The sequence below is a fragment of the Crassostrea angulata genome, chromosome 6 (genome assembly GCF_025612915.1).
Source record: "Crassostrea angulata isolate pt1a10 chromosome 6, ASM2561291v2, whole genome shotgun sequence".
Taxonomy (NCBI): Eukaryota; Metazoa; Mollusca; class Bivalvia; order Ostreida; family Ostreidae; genus Magallana; species Magallana angulata.
The window spans coordinates 7,337,575-7,358,962 of record NC_069116.1 but is presented as its reverse complement, the minus strand read 5'-3'; the positions used below and the strand labels follow the sequence as shown (position 1 = coordinate 7,358,962).

The 21,388-nt window shown below is 36.1% G+C and overlaps 3 protein-coding genes across 3 annotated transcripts; 1 reads left to right on the top strand and 2 right to left on the bottom strand.

The window, feature by feature from the left end:
• Window positions 1-2,687: 2,687 nt before the first annotated feature.
• LOC128188218 (cytochrome b-c1 complex subunit Rieske, mitochondrial-like) lies at window positions 2,688-14,409 on the bottom strand. The gene is made up of 4 exons (XM_052859133.1): window positions 14,161-14,409; window positions 12,131-12,265; window positions 10,428-10,730; window positions 2,688-2,993 (listed from the first exon to the last, which is right to left on the bottom strand). Exons 1-4 carry the CDS (start codon window positions 14,345-14,347, stop codon window positions 2,830-2,832), a joined length of 789 nt encoding a protein of 262 aa, XP_052715093.1. The 5' UTR covers window positions 14,348-14,409; the 3' UTR covers window positions 2,688-2,829.
• Window positions 3,000-9,789, bottom strand: LOC128188216 (uncharacterized). Its single transcript, XM_052859132.1, has 2 exons — window positions 8,684-9,789; window positions 3,000-5,794 (listed from the first exon to the last, which is right to left on the bottom strand). Exon 2 carries the CDS (start codon window positions 5,018-5,020, stop codon window positions 4,151-4,153), a length of 870 nt encoding a protein of 289 aa, XP_052715092.1. The 5' UTR covers window positions 5,021-5,794; window positions 8,684-9,789; the 3' UTR covers window positions 3,000-4,150.
• Window positions 14,410-14,593: 184 nt separating the features above from the next.
• LOC128188219 (uncharacterized) lies at window positions 14,594-18,419 on the top strand. Its single transcript, XM_052859134.1, has 5 exons — window positions 14,594-14,675; window positions 16,143-16,304; window positions 16,441-16,629; window positions 16,769-16,998; window positions 17,226-18,419. The coding sequence occupies exons 1-5, from the start codon at window positions 14,640-14,642 to the stop codon at window positions 17,326-17,328; spliced, it is 720 nt and encodes a 239-aa protein (XP_052715094.1). The 5' UTR covers window positions 14,594-14,639; the 3' UTR covers window positions 17,329-18,419.
• Window positions 18,420-21,388: the final 2,969 nt, after the last annotated feature.

Genomic DNA, 21,388 nt, shown 5'->3' with positions numbered 1-21,388 from the left:
ATTCGTAGAGTTATAAGCAAGATACAGGGCTCACAGTTCTTTGTCATGTAAACAAGGAAACTATTTCAGACCACAATTGACCGTCGACTTTGACTACTGATGAGCATCGGAACCGGGCAGTATATATACCCCCTCTGACTCGCACGATCATTCATACCATGGAACGCATGATCGCACGAGCGCCGTACGTCCAACTGCATTGGCTCACGTGCAACCGTCCAATCATCAGATCACTCGCGCATTCCTATCGCTCTATCTTACAACACTCGCATTTCTTGTACAACAGTCGAAACGAAATACACATCGCACAATGGTCGATTAAAATCCTGCAAATTTCTTACTTGCGATTATTTCGGCAACAGTTTACGATCCAAATCTATATTTTTGGGGTCGCACGAATATTTTGTCGCTTCCGCTCGTGCACTAGTTGTGAAAGGGTCTTAACCATATGAAGTACAGATACAAATTCGTTGAAACTCACGATCTCTGAACCTAACCAATAAAGATTTCCTTTCTACTTGTCAATGAAGACTTCATATTGTCCTGACAGAAAGAATTCTTTATTTTGATTTTTCCCTCCCTTTCAGGAATGCATGAAGTTACCTGTATTCATGCAAATGAATCCGATTATGTGTTAAAGTCCAGACGAACATATCACTCCCTGCCCCCCGGTAGTTAGATCACCTGACGATAGGTATATGTACCGAAACAAAATCCCATAAACCCTTCCTCTGGCAACTGTATCTTCAAATTTAAGTTCTTTTTTTCCGTAAGATAATCGTCTCTTAGGTTTATCTTATTTCTTTCTAAAATGTCAGGATTAAGTTTTATATTTTTTACATGTTCATAGGCTATCAATTAAACAGACCCAGAAGGTTTTTTTTCTTTTAGCAGCAATCACGGGGATCATTCTTTCACATCAATTGAATTCATATGAATTTTAGTTGACGCTCATTTGTACGTTTCTTAATATACATTGTCTCTGTGTGAACTTACACTCCGATTTTCATTAAGACTGTCATTATTGAAGCCATCTTCTCTGCTGGGACATACATCTCATCAATAATGCAATATCTCCAAGGCACAGAGGCAAATATTGTAAAATTAGATTTTTAATGAGAAGTATACTGTGTAAATAGCAGTCACTACCTGAGAATTCTTGGTCCTTAAGGTATTTAGGATCGGTTTTTTATGAATCTTGTGTAATCATGAAATAATAATCTTTCTGTGCTAATTTCATAAGTATATCCATACTAGTTTTAAAGAAGGTGATCATGTGCGCATTGAACTTAAAAACGTGGCGAGTGAGATACCTTGTGAAACTGATCATACTGTTCATGGTCATGGTTCTTTTTTTCTCATTTGCAAAAAATGACACAGGGTTTGAACACACGAGCAACATCCATGGCTATTTCCATTCTAAATAGACTCATCAGTCATGATGAGCAGGGTTTTTAGAAGCTAAATATGCCGATTACCAGTACAAATACATAGGTATAGAGTTTATTACAAAATGCCGTCATTTTCCCCCACTTGTTGACAGTCTTGTTAACGACAGACGCTGGCGAAATACAGTCACCAAACGCTTCAACGGCATTTATATACCAGTATAAAAAGGATACATACATGCTAGCTTACTTATCAAAGGTTTACAACAGGGCACATCAACTACACCTTGTCTCCTGTTGAGGGCATCTTACTGAATTATTCAGTACTGTACTACTTCCTGGACATCCATCCTTGCTTTGGTAGATCTAAGGTCGATTACATTTCATTAAAATATTGCAGATTATTTTAGTTCAAGGTTAAATTTTTATTTCTTAAGACTGATTTAGTTTTTGGTAAATTGTACACTATGTGCAATTACAATTACTAGTAAATAATTAAAAGACAAAAATTTAACTGGCATGTAATACTATCAGTTAGGCAGAGTCTGTTTAGCTCACTGCATATTGATAAAACAAATCAGATACAGCCAATCAAAGATACAGTGAAGTCTTGTTGTGTTCCTCGCAAAATTCTTAACAAAGCCTAATATTTCCTTTACTCCTCAATAAACTCTTATACATTGTAGTATGGTGAAAGAAAACCTATATATTGTAAATCTGCTATACTTAAAATGAAATTTGTCATACAAATATTACAATGAACAGGTCGCGGTTTATAGTGAAGTTAATCAGCTGGTCCCTAGGTTAATGCTGTAACTGAGTTTTACTGTACTCAATACAGTGTTCCACATTGTGACACGGAGGAAAATAATATTCTAGACTTGTACTCAGCATGATGTACTAAGACATCAGAGCTAAATCAGAGCTATCCCAAGAAGTCTCCATAAGATTAGGGTAAAAAAGAGCTGGAATTTTCCCTTTACGATACATTCCTGAAGTAAACTCGGCTGAGATTCTTCCTGTGGGTTGTCGTTCATATAAATGCATAAGTATGCCTATTGACGACACCGAAGCACATGTATTGAGCAGTGCATGGCAAGAACAAGACTGTCACAACCTGGGGAAATCACTGATAGTTTGAAATTTATATTAACCTAATTGATGATCTACCTGACCTCCAGTTTATATGACAATAAAAATACACAGTACCTTTCATCAGTAAAAGGCACGAATTAGGTACAATTTATATTTTTGTACAACAAAGTTACGATATGATTTGTATAAAAACATAAACAAAAATTCATCAACATAATTTAATGAGTTACAAGAGAAAACATTTGAGCCTAGTGGTGTCCAAAAGGCTACAGTATTGAACTTTCAAACTTTGTCACATTTCTGTTCACATCTCATGTATAGATATTGTCTTCTACTTAAATCTTCTTTATCCCACAATTAAGTATTCTCCTTTAATTTTATGGGGTGCGACAGTAAGATTAAGGGGGGCAGGTCCCTTCCTGATGCGACCGGAGGAGTCGTAGTGGGAGCCATGACAGGGGCAGTACATTCCTCCCGCAAAGCTTCCCTGGTCCTGAAGAGGGATACAGCCTGAAAATACGGAAAACACTGTTAGTTACTGACCGACAAAAAAGGTCAAACAAGGTACTGAGGTCACACAAAAAAATCATTCAGGGACTGCAATCAAACAAAAAAAATCATTCAGGCACTAGAAAAACACAAAACAATCATCCAGGGACTGAAGTAACACAAAACAATCATTGGGGCCCTGAAATTAAACAAGATAATCATCCACGCACAGGAATCACACAAGATGATTATCCAGGCACTGGAGTCACACAACACAATCATCCAGCCACTGAAGTAACAAAAAACAATCATCAAGGCACTGGAGTAACACAACACAATCATCCAGGCACTGGAGTAACACAAAACAGTCATCCAGGCACTGGAATCCCACAACACAATCATCCAGGCACTGGAGTCACACAACACAATCATCCAGGCACTAGAGTAACACAAAACAGTCATCCAGGCACTGGAATCACACAACACACTCATCCAGGCACTGGAGTAACACAACACAATCATCCAGACACTGGCATCACACAACACAATCATCCAGACACTGGAATCATACAACACAATCATCCAGGCACTGGAGTAACACAAAACAATCATCCAGGCACTGGAATCACACAACACAATCATCCAGACACTGGAGTCACACAACACAATCATCCAGGCACTGAAGTAACACAACACAATCATCCAGGCACTGGAATCATACAACAATCATCCAGACACTGGCATCACACAACACAATCATCCAGGCACTGGAATCACACAACACAATCATCCAGACACTGGAGTCACACAACACAATCATCCAGGCACTGAAGTAACACAACACAATCATCCAGGCACTGGAATCATACAACAATCATCCAGACACTGGCATCACACAACACAATCATCCAGGCACTGGAATCACACAACACAATCATCCAGGCACTGGCATCACACAACACAATCATCCAGGCACTGGAATCACACAACACAATCATCCAGGCACTGGCATCATACAACACAATCATCCAGGCACTTGCATCACACAACACAATCATCCAGGCACTGGAGTAACACAAAACAATCATCCAGACACTGGCATCACACAAAACAATCATCCAGACACTGGAGTAACACAACACAATCATCCAGGCACTGGCATCACACAACACAATCATTCAGACACTGAAGTAACACAAAACAATCATCCAGACACTGGCATCACACAACACAATCATCCAGGCACTGGAGTAACACAACACAATCATCCAGACACTGGAGTAACACAACACAATCATCCAGACACTGGAGTCACACAACACAATCATCCAGGCACTGGCATCACACAACACAATCATCCAGACACTGAAGTAACACAAAACAATCATCCAGACACTGGCATCACACAACACAATCATCCAGACACTGGAATCACACAACACAATCATCCAGGCACTTGCATCACACAACACAATCATCCAGGCACTGGAGTAACACAAAACAATCATCCAGACACTGGCATCACACAACACAATCATCCAGACACTGGAATCACACAACACAATCATCCAGGCACTTGCATCACACAACACAATCATCCAGGCACTGGAGTAACACAAAACAATCATCCAGACACTGGCATCACACAACACAATCATCCAGGCACTGGAGTAACACAAAACAATCATCCAGACACTGGCATCACACAAAACAATCATCCAGACACTGGAGTAACACAACACAATCATCCAGGCACTGGCATCACACAACACAATCATCCAGACACTGAAGTAACACAAAACAATCATCCAGACACTGGCATCACACAACACAATCATCCAGGCACTGAAGTAACACAACACAATCATCCAGACACTGGAGTAACACAACACAATCATCCAGACACTGAAGTAACACAAAACAATCATCCAGACACTGGAGTAACACAACACAATCATCCAGGCACTGGCATCACACAACACAATCATCCAGACACTGGAATCACACAAAACAATCATCCAGACACTGGCATCACACAACACAATCATCCAGACACTGGAGTAACACAAACAATCATCCAGGCACTGAAGTAACACAAAACAATCATCCAGACACTGGCATCACACAACACAATCATCCAGACACTGAAGTAACACAAAACAATCATCCAGACACTAACATCACACAACACAATCATCCAGGCACTGGCATCACACAACACAATCATCCAGACACTGGAGTAACACAACACAATCATCCAGGCACTGGCATCACACAACACAATCATCCAGACACTGAAGTAACACAAAACAATCATCCAGACACTGGAGTAACACAACACAATCATCCAGGCACTGGCATCACACAACACAATCATCCAGACACTGGAATCATACAACAAAATCTCTACACAGGCACTGAAATCAATCGTTCTTTATTATCATAAAACTTTGACAAACTCTTTTGACCTATTTTTTGTATGTTATTCTTAAAAGTAAGACTGAGATTAGAAGTGAGCACATCTTTGTAAACTCATTTTATGGTACTTGAGTTTAAATGGTTATCAACCGGGTTACAGCAACATTAGTAATTATAAGGGATAACAGAGACGACAGATACATGAAGACTTTTATGTATACAGAATAAGAGCCAAGTTCCATAACCCAAAATAAGGAGGAACAAAACACAACATGTAACAGCCGGTCCATAAGCCTGGCTACCATAAGCATTGTACTTTTATAACAATAGACAACACAGTTTTTAATATTAGAATTGGAGTGGAATCCACTATTTAATTGAGAAGAATTCTTATCAGATATCTTCTTCAAGGTATCACACCGGTAATCGGCCAATCAAAATGAACTTAGTCAATTGTAGTTCCATATATACTTCAGAATTATTTTTTTCCTTGACTGCATTTTTACATTTTCCTTTACTCAGTTTTAAATTTTTTTGTACCACTGAGTAGGATATTTCATGTATTTTGTTAGGTGATGATTTTTTTTCACAGGAACTACTTCTTTCAGGGCTCATGCAGCAGCTTCCTGGGGAGTGTGCAGTCTGTTTACATACAAATGGAAAACACGTGGTTTTGAGGGTAGACCTGTTTGGAGCTAGATATTTTGAGAAAATGCAGTATCGCTTGCCCTTTTTATGGTGTTAGCTGATGAGATAGGTAACAAATAACATTTCCTCCGAATATTTTGTCATGAAAAATACAAACTGATTTTTAAGAATTTTTTCCCCTCTATAGTGTTATATAGTGAAAACAATTACCGGTGTGATACCTTGAAGGGCTGTGTGTCAAATTGAAAATATGCATGCAGGTGCCAGTTTTCAGTATTTTATGTCAAATCTTGTTAACAGAAATTAGTTTCTGTAGTCTGAAGATAGAAAAATGCTTTTAAAATTTTGTAATGAAAAAAATATGAAAAATGATGATTTTTGGTGTGGAAAACATGTAATTTTTAATATATAATAATAAAAACCTTTAAAAATGGATGATTTGTAGTCACTGGAGCTTAGAATATTGGTTTCTGTGTTCTAGATGCTGTAAAAGTGTGCAGATCAGTTGTCGCAGTCATATTTGATGCCCTCAGACTTTGTCGTAAGAGCACGCAGCGACTAGTTTTTCATCGAATGACCAATTTTGAGTTTACGTGCAAGTCTCAGAATTAAGCGACAAGTGCGAAACATTGCGAAGAAGAACATGAACAGTCTATCGAAGGATTATTTTGAAAAAAAACTTTAATTTCTTTGATTTCTGCTCACCTTATGTGAGTTTTAATTTCATTTCCTACATAGTCCTGATTGAAGGAATTAAGGGATTTGGGCAAATATGTGCTATGTTTATGTTTATTTTACACTGAATTACCCATTTGTAATAGTTTAAGGCAAAAACATGCTTTAACACCATTTACAAGATCACACAGATGCATATTTTGTGTAGAAAAGAGGTTTCATGCATTTAGTTGAGAAGGTCATTATGAGTCAAGTATATATAATATCATGATTGAATCTAGGAGCTTTTCATGGTTTTCATCCTTAAAAACTGATGAATTTCAGTTTACCAGAAAATGTTTTTATGCATTATAGCCAGAAAATCAGTTTCTTCCCACATTTTAAGGGGAGTTCCTTATTTACAAAATACAAATACTGATATTTATGTTTGAATGACCTTAGATATTGAAACATTAGTCATTGTTAAAATGTTTAGAAGGAGATATTACTACCGGTATTTTTTATATGATAACCTCAGCTCACCTGTCCTATTCTAAGTAATGAAAATCAAAATTTGAATGAAATCATATCATGTAACATGTATGGGTACAATATAGATGCCCCACCCTTATCCACAACTACATGTATGGGGGTTGGTATGATTCTTTTTTTAGTATTGTGATATGGCATGCACTTATGTGATTTCTCTTGTAAATATGCATCAGAAATGCATTGCCTTATTGAATTACTTCATGTATATGCTTATTGCTCTTGCTGTAAATTATCTAACATGTGTCAATCATCATTGATCAGTAATTCTCTTCAAATTCTATAGGGATGGCCTGATGAGGGGTATAATTAAGTGTGTCCAATTGAAATTTCATGGCTACTTTTGCTCTACAGATAGAATGTTACATAAATCACAGAACGAAGTTGCATCCCGGTTGTTTCTTTTACATTTCTTATCATCAAAGCAAGATTTATGGTTGTCAGAGCAGATCTGAGCTCCATTACATGCTGATATCATTTGGGCTGTCCTGTGTTACCATGCTGCTTTTAGATAAAAGTGAGTATGGCAGTGTGTAGACAAGTAAACAGGCTTTACCTGATATATAAATTTACCAGATACAGATTTCATTTTTGACCTGATAATTCACAATATCGTTATGAAATGTGTGAACAATAGGGGTAAATTTCTTCTTTGTTATGCAATGATTGCATAATGAAGTGACTCTAATGGAATATTTTTATTTTGATGTAAAGAAAAATGTATATGCTCTGATTTGGTACCAAGATGATTTTGTATCTTGTTGTTTCAAGGATGAAAATTGGCTTCAGGTCATGCATGGTGTGAGGCTCCAAATGTGTTTCATCTGTGCTATTTTCTTCAGTCTGAGTAAGGGAGATAAATCCTCAATAGCTAATGAAATATTGGGAGCTTGGGGACAGGGTTTTAGGGATTTGGTGACAGTTGATTGGGAATTCTCAGGTGCAAATTTGAAAGGGATCTGACATCTTTAGAGTCTCTTCAAGGTATCACACCGGTAATCGGCCAATCAAAATGAACTTAGTCAATTGTAGTTCCATATATACTTCAGAATTATTTTTTTCCTTGACTGCATTTTTACATTTTCCTTTACTCAGTTTTAAGATTTTTTGTACCACTGAGTAGGATATTTCATGTATTTTGTTAGGTGATGATTTTTTTTCACAGGAACTACTTCTTTCAGGGCTCATGCAGCAGCTTCCTGGGGAGTGTGCAGTCTGTTTACATACAAATGGAAAACACGTGGTTTTGAGGGTAGACCTGTTTGGAGCTAGATATTTTGAGAAAATGCAGTATCGCTTGCCCTTTTTATGGTGTTAGCTGATGAGATAGGTAACAAATAACATTTCCTCCGAATATTTTGTCATGAAAAATACAAACTGATTTTTAAGAATTTTTTCCCCTCTATAGTGTTATATAGTGAAAACAATTACCGGTGTGATACCTTTAGTAAGTACTTTCAGATACATGTATTAGTTTTCCTTAAGGAACTTGAATTACTCAAATTTAGTTTGGATTTAAAAAGTGATCTAAACCAATAAAATAAAGAAAATGATCCATTTGTGTGAATGAAAAATGGTATGCTGTACATTCAGGATATTTACAGGTGCAGATCTGTGTAATGGGTCATCATTTATACATAGTGATTACAAACATCTACCGTACATAAAAATTAACAAGATATCTGAGAGTCAATGCTCACTATTGATACCCCCGTTCTGATGTGAATATGCAAATTAAGCAAAGTCAACATTTAACAGAAAGTTGGCATCCGATTGGTATGAAAATAAATCCCGCAATATTGCATGCCTAAACAAATAATGTGTTAAAATTTTAAGCATCTGCAATAAATAGTTACTGAAAAATCTTTGACAGAAATTTGTTTGAAAATTTAAGCTAAAAGTAAACAAAGTTGTCATTTAACAGGAAGTTGATGTCCAATTGGTACGAAAATATATCCCACTATATGCCGTGCCTGAATAAATAGTGTGTTAAAATTTCAAGCATCTGCGATAAATAGTTGCTAAGAGATCTTTAACAAAATTTTGTATGAAAATTTTGGCTAAAAATAAATAAAGTCGTCATTTAACAGGAAGTTGACATCCGATTGGTACAAAAATATATCCCAAGATATGGCATGCCTAAACAAATAGTGTGTTTAAATTTCAAGTATCTGCGATAAATATTTGCTGAGAAATCTTTGACGAAAATTTGTTTGAAAATTTTGGCTATAATTAAACAGTCATCATTTAACAGGAAGTTGACGTCCGATTGGTGTAAAAGTATATCCCACAATATGGCATGCCTAAACAAATAGTGTGTTAAAATTTCCTTCATCTGCGATAAATAATTGCTGAGAAAAATGCGACAGAAAGTTTTGTTATGGACAGACAGAAACACAAGGGTAAAACAGTGTACCCCCTTCTCCTTTGGAGCGGGGGTATAATGATTGCAAATAAGCTTTACTGTTAGTGGCTGACTTCCTGAAGAGTCCAAATCATAAAAAAAATAAAACAATAAAAACAGAATTTCTGAAATGAGAAGTCTGAAAGAGTTGTCTCACTTGTGCCTCTACAGTCTACACCCCTTGATAAAATAAACAGAGATTATAAGGTTTCTTATGTAAATCTCTTGTAAAACTATTCAAAGCCACAGATTTGTTTTCCAATTTCCTATCTTAGTGGGCAATGCTTCACACTTCTAAATCAAAGATCCTGATTTTGATTGTGGGAGGATCTTAAAACTTTTTTTGCAACACATTTTCAATCATATTTATCTCAAACATTGCAATATTTATTGTCCATTAGAATATTGTTCACAATAAAGAATTTTAAATCATTCAAAAAAAGAGAAATAAAGAAATGAAAGCATAAGGTTTTGAGGAGACTTCCTCTTGACCCAGTATTTGTTTTCCAATTTCCTATCTTAGTGGGCAATGCTTCACACTTCTAAATCAAAGATCCTGATTTTGATTGTAGGAGGATCTTAAAACTTTTTTTGCAACACATTTTCAATCATATTTATCTCAAACATTGTAATATTTATTGTCCATTAGAATATTGTTCACAATAAAGAATTTTAAATCATTCAAAAAAAGAGAAATAAAGAAATGAAAGCATAAGGTTTTGAGGAGACTTCCTCTTGACCCAGTATTTTACCTGTTGACAATTAACACTCTAAACACCTACCTAAATGTGTGCACACTCCAACCAAGATCATCCACTCAGGGGTCAGCGAGCGGTCAGAATCGTGCTGGGGGTCACGGAGGGACAAAAGGTCAACCGCTTGTTCCGCTTTGATCTCGGTTTCCGTTCGGTGACGGACAAACAGTGGCATTCCCTTCCAGGTGGTGAGGAGACTTTTGCCGACAGGGACATCATTCAGCTTGATTTCAGTAATGGCCAAGGCTCGGGCAGCATCATTGATATCCAAGTACCCCACCAGATCCTGCACTATTTCTTTACCCATGTACACAGTGGCAGCTGATGCTCCTACACAAATAAGACATTGAAGATTGTTTTTACATTTATAAGAGAGCAGGTCCCAAATCTGTTAATCAACTTTTTGTTCCAAACATATCAAATAACTAGACAACTGTTGAGATGGTGACCAATATAAAGGGACCTGATTAAACGATGGACAATAGCATGAAAAGCATTTCAGAGGATATTGCTTTGACCTTGACCTATGACTTAGAAATTTTACAGTTAGAATAGATCTTTAATTTAAGCTTGTTACACCCATTAGCTGTTCTCATACGCTACTGCTCTTGAACATCTGAAATAACCTGCTTGGAGGTCACGTTCAAACGACCTTTTGATAAACCAATCAAATTGTGGCTGGTGAAACTCTGCCAGGAAAAACTTGGCTAATATTAGCATTCAAACAAGTTGGCCGCTTTAATTAGAAAAGTCCCAACTCCCAGGAAAATGTACAGTTATGCCATATGTTAGTAAGTACGGTAGCTTTTTGTGTCTGTAGGCATTAAATATTCATCTGAGAAGACTTGAAGTGCATTCAATGACACAAGCATTTTGTTGTTATATTGTTAATTCTTCTGACAGTATTCAGGATTTATGAAATGCAAATTTTGATCGGTTTAAAAAGGTTAATTTTAATTCTCAAGTCATTTGGACATGACCTCTCAGCTTGTTGTTTCAGATGTATAAGGCAGTGACATATCAGAACAGCTATTTTAATCAGATTTCATTTTGGCAAGATAAAGCCAATTGGAAATAATTCATGGTCTAAAACTATATTTCAAAGAGATCTGCTGTGACCTTAACATTTGACTTTGAAACTTCATTCAAGGTCACTGCACACCCATTACCCAAAAGCTCTGTTTATATGAAGCATGAGCCAGAGAGGACTAAGGGGAGAGTTTATTTGGTCTGAATTTTTTTTTTGCATGGTCTAACATGACCTTGACCTTTGACCCAAAGACATCATTTAAGGCCAATGCACAAAGGCACTCTGTGGGTGAAGTATAAGCCAGATTGAAGCAAAAGGAGAGATTATATAATCCGGGCAAGGATTTTTCAAGTAATTCTGTTAGGACCTTAACCTTAGACCTAAAAAATTGATTGAAAGTCACTGCACATCCTTTACCCAAAGGCAATCTGTTGGTGAAATATGATCCAGATTGGGCCGAGGGAATAGAAGATATGCTCCAGACAAATGATCTCAGATGGACCGAGCAAAGGCCAAAGGGATGGCAGACAGAAAGACAGACGAACAGACTGTTCACTGTCATAGTATGGTGCACTAGCTGAGTGGGGCTAAGATAACTAAGATATATCATCTGAATAATAGTATATGATGAAATCTTATCAAGATTCATAAAGCAGAGTTTGCTAATTGCTATATCTGAGTTTTAGTATCATTTTATTACCTCCAACTAGGGTGTACGAATACACCTTCCGTTTAGCATCAAATTTATCCCGTGACACATTAGCCTGTTTCGAACTATTACTGCGGTACGCCTCGAAGTCTGGTTCGGGGATATCTGTATGGTAGTTTCTTCTTGCTGTAAAAAAAGAAAATATACTAGTAGTAAAATTGTACAAGATTTATATAACAAGAGTTCTCGTATTCTAGAACATATACAAGGTATTTTAAAAGCTTGAACATGTCAAGGCATATTCACTTAGTTCATTCATTTTCATACAACAATATAAATGTTAATACAATACAAAACTTCAGATGTACAATGTACAGATACATCTTATCTCCTGCTTATTTGTTTAACAGCAATCTTGTAGAGACCATGTATATTCATACACAGTCAGTATAAAATGTATCTCTCCTCAAGTATTATGGTGCAGTCTCAGAGCATTATGATGTCAGTTTTTCTACCCAATTTAATACTGTAATAAAACATTAAATTTCTACAAGTGTAGGACCAATTCTCACCAAATACTAACTCTTGCCAGTGTATTGTTACGTCACAAAATTCATAATAAAATAATGTGGTGGCGAGAACTGGTACCGTACATGGCTAAAATTGGTCTTTGGCCAGTATAGTTTTATTTACCAGTACTGTATGCCAAAAGCAGTTTTTGTTTTATACTTGTTACATAGTTTGTGGTTGACCTTGTATAGTCTATTAGTGATTTCCATATGGGGTGAGAGTGAAGTTTTTTGGTAAATACACAAAGTTTTCTTAGAAATGCTTAGAGTAAGTCTCGTCTTCACACTTTAGAATACATGGTAATTTTTTTATTACTATTTTTAAGTCAACACTGTCACAAATTCTAATTTCCCAAGAAATTGTCAAATTCTTACCTCTGTTTAAAGTAAACTTTCGTTTAACTTGAAAATCAATTGACATCATAGCAATATATTATGGTTAAATATATAAATATCATAACCCTCTGCTCATTTAGTAAAGTACTAGATTAGTAATGGGAAGTCAGAGGACCAAGATATAAACCGAAGAAAAAGTTTTTTTAACAAAACACAAAATCTGATGAACATTGATATAAAAAAATGTTTCCCACAATGTCGTTAACTTTTCTGACCCTAACTGGCCTTGGTCCCACAACAAACATGTGGTGTGTAAGCCTTGTCAGTAAAACTACGTTTTTAAAGATTGATTTCGAAGGAGTTTTGAATCTTTTGAGCAATCAATTTCTAAAACAGTTTGGTTAACTTTCGATAGATTAGTCCCAACTGTTAAGTACAGTCTAGACTGTCTTATGTGGCCATCCAACGAACTAAAAGAAAAGGTCACATAAGACAGGGAGTCACGTGACGCAGTATAAGACTAATCTCACAATCTTTTAGCTATCAAAAATATTTGTTACCTAATTTTACCTTTTTGAATCATTTTAACAAAATAACACATACCTTGTCAAAGATGTACAATTGAAATTGATACAAGGAAAAACTCAAAGATTTTTTCCTTGATACTTTATCAATTTTTACAAGGAGAAATTAAATAAATGAAAGCAAATTCCTTTAAAATACAGAGATTATTAATGGGAAACCTTGTTGTTTTTTTTAAGGGTTAAAAGACCCATTATCAGCTGAAGCTACAAATATATGATGGTTAAATAATCCATATATTATAAAACAAGTTATATAACCATGATATGAATGACATATGAATGACTTCTTAATGTCCTTTCTACAAAAATGAACTGTAAAGTAAAAAAAAAATTCTAGTGTATCTTCGGTAATACCAGACCAGAAATGCTCAAAACAATGTTGCTTTAGAAACCACAGAACTCATATGAAAATCCACACAACCCCTGTTAGACTTGGTATACAGGGCTATATAGTAAATGTACACAGTACATTGCACTGTTATTCGCAGCAGTTATGTTACTATTTCATTGGATAGTATAAATATTTAAATAAAATGTCATGATTTGTAGCATTAAATGATCGTCTATAATCTGAACAGCAAATCACCGGTACCTAAACAACTGACGGCTCCAATCCTGGCTTTGAAGGACTGCAGTTCAGGCGAACTATTCCGAATCACGGGAATTGCTAACTTTCTACCTAAGTTGGCGATCGGCTTGGTGTTGCTTTTGGTAACTGTGTGTGACAATCTTGAAACTGCAGTCCCTAAAGGGGCTCGAACTGTGTTCGCAAACGACATTGTCTGCCGAGCCTTCGTAGAAACCTTTCTCGGCAAGGTTAACGGATGTGAAAGACTACTTTGGAGCAATTTTACATTTAATCTAAATATTTCTAAGCGGATAAAAACGGAAGATGATTTAATGTGAACCCTAATTTTACAACATATTTATATCATATTTTTTTACACAACACTTTTTTAGTAAACGGATAAAAAATAAAAAAAATTATACATTCTATGCATTTAGATAAAAATTCAGCATTTATATTTTACGACACTATCTGCAAAGCATTCTGGGTAGTAAATTTGAAAAATGGCTACGGATAGTGAGTCTGGAAGTGAATACGAGGTACATAATTTGTAAAATTTCGGTTTATTGATGTATAATCACTATTAGCATTTTTCAGTTAAGTTATTCACTGCAAGGTCTTTTTTAAAAATTGTATACGATCACGAAAATGGTCTTTGTGTATTGGCATACAAGATAGCGTCATGTCGAAGACAACACTGTGATTGTTACTGTGTGTCTGTTTCGCTTTCGATTTTGGTGTTTATATTTACTTACTCACCGATGAAGATTAAAATCAAACATTAATGTGTATTAGCAATACCTGTAGATAATATGTAAACTGTGACATACAGAGAAATGTTGTTTCATACTATACAATAATTTTTTTTTTTAAGTGCACCTTTTGTTTGACGTCATACCACAACTTGTGTGATGTTGGATAGAAAGAAAAAATCTTACCGTGACAAGGCTACGCTCAGGTCACAGTAAGAATTTGTCCCATATACTTGCAATGTAGCAGCCGCAAAGCGGATCAGCTTCGCGTCGATTTTAAAGTCTGATAAAATAATCTGTAGGGAAATAACACATTTTTAAACATTACAAACATTTTTGAACATGCATATGCAGTTTAGTTCACAAAATATCCATTTAATGAGCCATACCAAGGCATGTTGTTAAAATACACGTTTGAATTTGCCTGCCATTTTGTCGGAAATCGCAATAGGAATGTCTCGGATTTTATCATTAACATGGCGACCATTAACAGCGAATTTTCAAACGTTATGTTAAAAGTGGCAGTGATTTCGTTGCAAAAACAGTTAATGTGGTAATATGGGTTTATAAAAGAGCAACATTGTAGGTATTTGAGACCAATCATATGGAAATTTAGGCGAGATACTGCGCAATATAATTCTCTATTTGCTACGAAGCGAGTATAAGGGACGAATTCTATCGTTAAACCAGGTCCGTAGGACATCTGTCATTTTAACGTCTCATGACTAGATTCGGCGGCCATTTGCAATTGCTGTGATTAAATCTGTATGATGGCAAAGTTTTCAATTATGTTCTGTATTAAGTCAAGCATTTTACTGACTTGAGTATCTAAAATGCGGACCTAAATCGGGATTTTTTTTCAGGTAATAAGCAAGCGAACTATTGAAATTTTATTTCATTCAATTAATGATAAAAATGGGCAATGCGCAATGTGAAATCAGACACGTGCAGGCCTAAGAACCAAGGAATTAATTTTTGATGGCCTAAGAAAGTTAACCTTTAACTTTGCATGCAAATTGAACTTTATTAATGAAAGGATGAGGTGAGGAAAGACTTCACCTACCAGTATAATCCCTTTTCAGCAATTAATAGTATAGAGCCAGTCCAGATAAGGACCATAATCATGGTTACAGTGAAGTAGTCATTCAAATATTAGTATATTACATGCAAAATTACTTTCAGAGTTGATTGGAGATCGAGTCATACTGAGGATACAGTGTTGGAGTAGTTTGATAAGATATTTTGTCTTTGCAGGTTGACAAAATCCTTCAACAGAGGAAACGGAAAGGTGTGATAGAGTACCTGGTCAGATGGCAAGGTTACGGGGCAGAAAATGATTCATGGGAGCCAGGGAAAAACTTGAAGGACTGTGCAGCGAAGATAAAAGCTTTCAATGAGAATGAAAATGCAAATGCTGTACGCATTTTGTTTTAATTCTTTTTGTCATTTTATTAATAAATATATGAGTTTAGCTGATTTATATAGTGAACCTCATATTAGCAATGCAAATGAATACCTAGAATTTATTTTTTTTTTTCTCTCATTTATTCAGACTCCTAAAAAACGAGGGAGAAAGTCGACGTCCAGATCGAGGTCAAGGTCACGTGGAAGGTCAGCATCCAAGGGCAGAAAATCCCCAAGTCGCAAGAAAGCGACCCCTGTCAAACAGGAGACGGCGGTTCGTCGGTCCAGTAGATCCAGGTCAAGGGGTCGTCAGCAAACCACAGTGGAGACCCTCACTGTAAGTGTCACTTGGTCACTGATAGTAGGTGATCCATCCAGGGTCACCAGCTGTTAATACAATTCAAGGGTCCTTTCTACACCTTGTATCAATGGAATGTAATCGTTTAGTTAATAAAGGATTACTCTACTCCTTTCAGAAAAAAGTGGAGGAATTTTCTGATGATGAGAACCAAATAAAAAAGTTTGTCACAGAAACCAAGGAAACTGTTACCAGGTCAAGCGGAACTGCTGCACCAGTGAAGAGCAAGATGAAGAACCCAGTGAAGGCGTTGTATAGACAGCTGACCACATCTGACTACCCCACCATCATCATCTTCACCTGCATTGCTCTCATCACACTCAGCTTTGTGTTGGAGCCTTACATCAAGTAAACTTTTACATTTTATGCTGTGTTACTTGCCTGTGTCAATGTAAACTTGATATTTGCTTTATTGTCTTATGGCTCATTTCAAAGAAGAAATAAAAGCTTGTTAATTGTTAGGTATTATATATAAAATTGTGCCTTAAATACTTTCAAAAGATTGGAGGGTATAATGACAATCACATGCATTTTGTTGTTTGTAAAATTGCTAAATCTTAACTGATTAATTACAGCTTGGAGCAGGCCTGGACTTGGGTCACAAAAATTGTATCATCTCTTCAGAAATATGTTCAAGGACTGTGGGCCGCTCCCGCCAGCAAATCAGGAGGGAAGTGAGGCAGTGACTTAGATCTCGGCCAAGCAGATGGCAGCTTCAATAGTCATTGATCAATCACTGGATGCAATTTTAAGTGACAGCAATTCAATTTTAAATGGTGACATTTTGTATGAAAGAAATTTAGAAATACATTTGTATTTTATAAAGTTTTGTAAGACTTCAGTTGTAGAATGAACTAGTGTAGTGCTGTAGACATTTTAACACAGATTTATTTTATTACATATATTTTTACTTAACACTTGATACTGGAAATGTAAAAAAAAAAAACAAAGAAGAACTGATTGAAAATTATTCAAATTTTGTCTCCCACAGTATTGCATGGTCTTATGAAATCCCATCAATGTGGTTTTTAGTCCATTTTATCTGATAAGAAATGCTTACATTTGCATATATATGAAAATGAGACAGCAATAATTAGAAAGAAAAGACTGTGGACATTAGAAAACGAACCAAATTCTTTGTATAGTGTAGATATACCATAACACCTTTATCAATGTTGACATAAATGTGATGTGGTTATCGGCATTACAATGTAATGGAAGAGATTCAGACGGGGCAACAGAAATGTAGTTTGTTTGTTTCCTTGGAGACTGAGAGATAAAGGTTGCTGTCAGTGACAGAGTGTGTTCATAGCAGTTGTGGTCCGTGTAAATAAACCCAGCCTGTAAGCTGTAATACTCCTCTCGTATCATAACCCCACCTACTCGCAATATCAAATACACCCCCTCCATAGTCCACTAATATTTTCTGTATTGTTTTTATATCTACGTCAAGTTTTAAGTTTTGTTTACAAGACATCTGACATTTTATCTTCAGTATCATTGTTTGGTCATTTACATGCTACAACCCGAGTCAAATTTTGGCATTCCTGGATAGAACAAGAGATGGTCAGGCTGTGTACAATCTTTTACAGCTGTATATCGCTATGTATATCTATGTATAGCTGTGTACAGGTGCGTTTGATATCCTTTATGAGATCTAAGGGTGAAGTCCGTTCTCTTTATTCCCCTGTGTGGACCCTCAGGAAATTCTATTTTGTGGAACTTTATTATTGAAAAGATCTTGTGAATAAACTTTTATATGAATGCTATGACTGTTGTGGTTTTCTGTAGGATATGTTTTTCTCCAATGAAAATTGGGAGGGAAAGAAGATACACATGTACATGTACTTAAATATCTTTGATCCTCAGCCCCAAAATATTTTTTTATTATAAAAATGTCATTTGTCCTTCAAACTTTATAAATTAAATCAAATAAAAAGGAATTTTATTGATGGTATCCATACATTTTGCAAAATTATTACAGGTTTGCCCTTGCTGAAAAATGTAATAAATATACACGCAGAGATTAAATAAAAAAAAAATGATTCTAAAGGTGCTTAGGTAGATCAAACCTCTTCACCTTAAAAAGTCACAAGCTACTGATCTCCTTGAACCCACTAAGCCGTATATTTTGTTAAAAAAATTACTAACTTTAGAAGACTTACTACATTTGTCTATGTAAAACAGATTTATGGTACAAGTAAAATAAACTCCGGGTAATTTAGAGTTATCAGGCAATGCTGAGGAATCTTATTAATATTAGATCCTCGATGCTCCAAATAACGGTTTTAATGATATGTCACTCGTAGCGACACATCATCAAGGATCTGATTAAGCGACACATCATTAAAACGGGAGCATTAAGGATCTGATCGTAGCGACACATCATTAAAATGGGAGCATTGAGGATCTGATTGTAGCGACACATCATTAAAACGGGAGCATTGAGGATCTGATCGTAGCGACACATCATTAAAACGGGAGCATCGAGGATCTGATCGTAGCGACACATCATTAAAACGGGAGCATCGAGGATCTGATCGTAGCGACATATCATTAAAACGGGAGCATTAAGGATCTGATCGTAGCGACACATCATTAAAACGGGAGCATTGAGGATCTGATAGTAGCGACATATCATTAAAACGGGAGCATCGAGGATCTGATCGTAGCAATATATCATAAAAAACGGGAGCATCGAGGATCTGATCGTAGCGACATATCATTAAGGATCTGATCGTAGCGACACATCATTAAATCGGAAGCATTGAGGATCTGATCGTAGCGACATATCATTAAAACGGGAGCATCGAGGATCTGATCGTAGCGACACATCATTAAAACGGAAGCATTGAGGATCTGATCGTAGCGACATATCATTAAAACGGTAGCATGGAGGATCTGATTTTAATCAGATTGAAATAGTTACCTCTGACCTTAAAGCACGCGCGGATCCAGGATTTAAAAACTAAAATTTTAAAAATAAATGATTAGTCAATTAAACGAACAGGCTTGAAAAATATTAATTTCAATTCAATTCAGTTTATTCACTCAAACCATGAAATGGTACACGAGGTCAAACAGTATATACAGTACAAAAGTCAGAGGTACATTTTGAAATGGATAGATAGGTAGTAAATAAATAGTAAATAAGCATACAATTTATACAATGAGAAAAGGAAAAAAGTATAATTATGGAGAACAGACTTTTATCAGACTGTATATTTTAATAATAAAGTAGCATAATTTTTTCAGAGTTGTACCATTAGTACAAGACATTAGCTCATAGAACTTGTTAATATTTGGCGCTGTAAGGTAGTTATCATCGAGATGTTTACGTCTTAACACCAATAGCTCTTTATATATACATAAAAGAATACATGTATATTGAAATTCGTCAGCATTAATCAAATTCAAAACAACACCAGCTATCGTCTCCCAGATGAGACGGGGGGGGGGGGGGCGGTGTTACAAAAATTGCGATAAAATGGCATAATTGCATAATTAGACTTTATATACTCCTGCAGTAAGCTGATAGCTATGTCAGTTTATTTTTTAAAAGTTCCGATTTTAATTAGAATGTCGGATAATCTTAGAACAGACTTTACCTTCAAGATATTTATCTCCCCAGACCCACAGCAAACGTGCATAACAGGCATAACAGTTGTAGTGTACCTTTAACTTCAATGTTCGATTTCACTGTTTATTTCCTTATCTTCAATTCAATATTTTACTTTGTCCCATACGAGTGTGGGGGGGGGGGGGGGGCAACTCCATGTTTATTCAATTTTTTGTATGTAAATTTCAGACAAATCTTCGCTGCGCAAAAAATTGGGGGAGTCAGTGCCTGCATATCCATATGTGTCTCCGGCTCTTCTAGTTAATGCATCGCTGCTCGTCATCAGTAGCCGAAAGTTACTTAACTTCACTCCTAAATTAAGTGTAGGGCCATTGGTTTTGTCTTGATTCATTAGTACATGAATTACGTGTCATTATACAAAATATTCAACAAATACTGATCATGCGCCCTTTATTAACAATGAATTGTAAAATTCCATGAAATGTAAACCAACTTAAAAACGAGCATTAATTTTTCTGTGACTTGTAGATAACAACAGATAGGATTCGCATGTAAAGTTAATTAGTATAAATGAACACTTTATTGACAGGGCAGTTCCTGCTGGGGGAATTATCCGGCCACCGGTAGTGGAAACATTGTCAATCAGTTAGCACTGGTCCGTTAGATCATGATAAAATAACGTTTATCTCACCGGGATACAAACGACTGACTGGTACACCGCTGGGTGCGAAAACTTCAAAACTTGGAGTTATCAGCCACTGTAAGGTGGCTGTTGTGAGGTGGGGGTGGGGGGGGGGCAGTCAGTAGAAGTGTGGCCGTACCATAGGTTTATAATAGGATCAAACTTAATTACGTGTAAATGTAATGATATGTGCAATTTCTGTCTCCGGTATTTGCCTTCAAAAACTTATGCTGTATACAGATAATGGCCAATGCATAAATGCAAAATTTTATCTGTCTTGTTTCTTATTTACTGTAAACCATTTTGAAAGGGGTCGTCATTAAACAATTAAAGTTTGGAGATTGTACATTTAATTATTACTCAGGTTGGGGAAACAACTCGGGCCAAAAAAGTCAAAGGCGGGAAAATTATAATTGTAGAAATCGTCAACATATGATAAAGAAACGCAGAATTTGTTGCAGATAGAACAGCGCATG